The 4,505-nt window shown below is 42.9% G+C and overlaps 1 protein-coding gene across 1 annotated transcript; it reads right to left on the bottom strand.

Annotated features, from left to right (window-relative positions):
- Window positions 1–203: 203 nt before the first annotated feature.
- On the bottom strand, window positions 204–1,073 carry LOC107042281 (mucin-7-like). Its single transcript, XM_015263279.1, has one exon. It carries the CDS (start codon window positions 1,071–1,073, stop codon window positions 204–206), a length of 870 nt encoding a protein of 289 aa, XP_015118765.1.
- Between the last annotated feature and the right edge of the window lie 3,432 nt (window positions 1,074–4,505).

The raw sequence follows: 4,505 nt of genomic DNA, 5'->3' as shown, positions 1-4,505 counted from the left end.
GGTCTCGGTTGAGAAAGGTATGGGATACTTGACTCCTGAGGCACTTGCGACGTCGGTGGCTGCTGGAGCATTGTCGTGGTTCATTGGGAGCGAGGCGAGCGAGGCGCGCAGCTTCCTCCAACTGTTCATCCTCGGTGGCGTGAATCTCCAGTATGTCTGAGTAACTGGAGCCGCAATGGGCGGAGATTTTAATCCCAGCGGGATTAGACCTTTGTCCAGTGGTATTTGGTGTGGGTGCTGGGAAACTTGGTGTAGGGGGTAGGAGTGGCAGCGAGTGCATCAGTAGGAAGACCGGAACTGAGTTCCAACGGGGTAGCAGCAGTGGCTGAATCATCAGAACTAAAAATGGCATCTGCTGCAGGAGTCGAAGGTTTGGAGATGGGCTGGGGGTCTCCAAGGGCCATCTGTGCGATTTCCTCGGCGATGCGAGTAGCTTGCTGACCGTCCCCCATTTCAGCATCTTCCTGGGGTGTGTCCACAGGCGGGAAAGGTGGCATTACTGAAAATTCTGTGGGTGGCCTGAAGTTGATCAGGGAGGCGAAAATTCGCAAAATCGGTAGGAAATTGTCGTTCTTCTGGCCAATAGCCCAGATTAACTTCTTGTAAGTTGTCAAGGGGGCCCACAGAATGTGGTCCGGAACTGGGTTGGCAGCTGTGCAGGGTAACGTCGAAGCCTGACTGGGGTTGCTCGTCCTAGTGGCTGGGGGTGTCGGTTTCTCGTGGGTGTGTGTAGGTGACACAGGGTCAACGGGGGCATCAATTCCAGCTGTCTCGACTTCTTCGGCCTCGGGGGAGGCATCCACTTCCATGGGGGCATCGACTGCAGGAATTATGGTGGCTTCTAGAGAAGTAGTGACTGCTGGAGTATGGACCTCAACGGTAGTTGCGATCTTCTCAGTCTGAGCGTCTCCTGACGCAGGGAGTGGAGTCTGGCTCCTCTCGAGGTTGGCGTCCTCCGTCGCAGGTGTCAAGGTGGTGTCCTTCTCGAGGTTGGCGTCCACGGTCGCAGAGTTTGTCTCCATCTTTTCCTCGGGTGCGTCTTTCACGGACTCCTCTCTCTTCTTCTCCTCCATGTTATCTATAAATAAGGACCCAAGCGGAGAAATTTACTTATATCATGATAGAAGGCAAAAAAAAAGCAATATAAAGGCAACTCACGCAACTACAGTTTCTCATCTCAGGCTTCCTACATTAATACTACCGATTATTCAAACGTCTGCATTATCTAACGGCAGCAAATATGGCTTGAGATCTTGCACTGATAGTTCACTTTGATTTTTACCTGAAAAGTCTGCTAATTGATAACGTGTATTCGAGAGTTTCTTGAAAACGAAGTAAGGGCCTTTGTATGGTGGCACAAGGGCAGCAGAAAAGCGCTTAACTACATTAGAGAGCGGATGCGCTCGGCGCACGACGAGATCCCGCTCGTTAAACCCATGTTCCCGACGGCGCAAATTATAATAATGAGATTGTCGGGCTTGTGCTTCCGTCAACGCATGATGCAGGGTCTTACGGAGTATGTCCAGCCGTTTCATGTGCTCTAGCCACTCCTCTGGTGGCCTCGGCTCAACTTCTACTTCACCCTCTATGTCCCTACGGAGGGAAATAGCCGATAAAGGCTCTCGGCAAAAATTGGCAAAAGCAGGTGTACACGATAAGGCGCTATGGAGCGCATTGTTAAACGCAAAACGATATTCGTGGAGATGTAGATCCCACGTACGATGGTCGCTATCGACGAAAGCTCTAAGCATCATTTTTAGAATACGATTAACCCGCTCCACAGGGTTTGCCTGAGGATGATACGGGGGCGACATTTGATATAGCTCTGTCAAAGACATGTTCGATATAGCTCTGTCAAAGGAAAAAAACAAGAGGGATAACTCCATTTAACTATTGAAGTATTGAACATAATTCACGCTAATAAGTCGATGAAATTAGATTAAAAAAACTGCAGAAGGTGAAACTTGTCATGCCAGGAACTCGCTCTCGATTGAACGAAATTCGTGCTTGAATTGGAATAAATTTAGAAAAGGGCAGCCGCAGTCAGTTTTCCGACTCTTCGGTAAAATTTGTATTTTTTTACTTGGAACATTTTACTTCTTCGCTACTGAATTCTATTCTCATGTTTAAAATTCCATCCCGTATAGAAAATTCAATGGCAAAAATCTGTCCCTTTCCTAAGAAATTCTATTGCATTTCTATCGAAACTAGATAAACATTCTATCGGAGTTCTATTAAAATTCTATTAAAGAACCTGTGGCGAATTTAATATTTTTAAAGAATACAAAAAAAATCCGAATATCCAAAGTCTATCTATAGATAATTATGTCGCCCTAATTATCCATTAGGCGACAGTCCGTTTATTTTTTGAGGGTAAAAACGGACAAAACCTCGAAATTTTAGACTTTCCTATCCTTTCGCCTTAACCTTCGATAATTACCCGTACTCTGGTTTACGAGGGGGAGGGAGGACGATACTCCCTCTTCGAACTCCTGAAATAATTGGGAAACCCACAGATTCTCCCCAAAGAATGAAACGCAACACTCAAAATTTATCTTCAGTAAAAATAATATATAGTTCGTGTCAAAATTAATTACAGGAAAAAGAATAATAATTTTAGCGCAACGCTAACAAATCAAACTAAACTCGCGAAATGCGGAGGCGAGACTCCCAGTAAATGTGAATATGTGCAAAATATATGAATTCCAAAACTCGCGGAAATGCACAATTTACTCGCAATCGACTTCAAATAATATTTGACCTTGAGTAGACAACAAAATTATTTAAGTGAGGGGAAAATCCCCCACAAATGATTCAGGACCAAGAAAGAACGAGATTCTCAAGACAAATGAGGTACTTAGCTCGCTCAGCTTTCCTATCCTCGGTTCCCGAATAACTCGGTTCCCGAATGCCAGGTCTCTCAAAAAGATTCCAATAGTGTCGAAGGCGACGCTCCAGAAAATTCTCTAAATTCAATTCTGTTACTAGTACTTTGACTGCTACTGTTGACCAATATACACCTTGACTTGACTATCCTAAGTCTCGGGAGGAACTCACGAGCCTCGGTTTTTGCACGTAGGCCCGCAGCTCCCTAAAATCTAGCGAAAAATGTAAAGAGTGGGGTTAATCCCCCCACGTGACACCTGCTGAATCGTGCGACCCTCTGTCCGTGAGCCCCGAGCCAGTTTACAATTTCTATTATTCATTTTCCTCGATGATCCGTCCTTTAGTCTTCGCTCGCTTAATGTCTGGTCATCGCGCTCCAACCGACTTCAGGTTGTCCTTTGTCCCTCTAGACTTTGGCCACCTTCGGCAACTCGAGGAAGATCGGATGTTTATCATCCTCAGCCTGGGTCCTCTTGGTGTGACCCCGAGAGATTGTTCTCAGGGTCCTCCTCTTCTTGGGTGCCAAATCTCCGATCAAAAATCCGTGTATCAGAAATCCAATTTTGTTGCGTTTTTTGCGCTGTCTCGATGGGTTAATTGAAGGGAAAGGAAGGAGGGGAGTGTGAGCTTCCCCCGAGACTTAAATTTCGAATTCTAGCATAAATTTATATTTGCTCTAAATGTGACAATTGTCACAAACTCCATTTCTTTTTTGCGCTGATTCTATTGATAATTCTGCAGCTTCGTCGTGCGATTTTCGATAAATATTCGATCGGAAAAAGCCAATAGATCCGGATTTTTCTATATGAATCCAGTAGCGAAGAGGTAAAACGGTTCAAGTTGACGTAGCTCCTAGCTAAATTTTTGAGAAATATCTCCGAATCTAAGAGAGACAATTCTCCTACGGACCTTTTTTGTAGGTCTTATTTTGCTCTACAAAAAAGTGTCTATGAAAATTTTCGATCTCTCTTAGATCTGAGATATTCATCAAAAACTGAGCCCCCGATGAAATCGACTTAAACCCTTTTACCTCTTTGCTAGTGAATTATTTTCTTGAGATTTTTTCTATACAAATACTCGGGCATAAATTTCCTCAGTTTTTCTCATTTGAATTTTGTAATGAGAAAAAAAAACAAAATACAGGGGAAGAGACTTGGAAAATTTATGCCCAATAATTTTCGTAGAAAAAAATCTGAAGAGAATAATTCATACAGAGAAATAAAAATCTATTGACTTATTCCCATCAAATACCGATTAACTATTAAAAAATCGCACGGAAAAGTTGCATAATATCCGATAGAATCAGCGCAAAAAACAAATAGAATTTTGTGGAGAATTTTTATGGGATCCCAATAGAATCCGAATGAAATTCCTACAGAGTTCCAATAGAAATTGAATAGAATTCTTTAAAGAAAGCGGCACGTTTTTCTATTTAATTCTTATCATTCCAAAAAAATCCTATCCCTATGCGATTGATGCTTGCCAATCAAACACTAATTTTTTCGTGTAAAATTCACGAATAGACATTAGTAAATTATAAAGGAGGAAAGATGATGAATTCATTGATTGGCCATACAGAAATATGGGTAAATTGTAAAAAAACTGTTTGAGTAGAATAA

This window comes from Diachasma alloeum, unplaced genomic scaffold, assembly GCF_001412515.2.
Source record: "Diachasma alloeum isolate Michigan unplaced genomic scaffold, Dall2.0 Dall_scaffold_00435, whole genome shotgun sequence".
NCBI lineage: Eukaryota > Metazoa > Arthropoda > Insecta > Hymenoptera > Braconidae > Diachasma > Diachasma alloeum.
This window is presented reverse-complemented; position numbering and strand designations above follow the sequence as displayed.

Bases quoted from the DNA above. Each gene is read 5' to 3' on its own strand.
- LOC107042281 (XM_015263279.1), bottom strand. From the start codon at position 1,073: ATGGAGGAGAAGAAGAGAGAGGAGTCCGTGAAAGACGCACCCGAGGAA.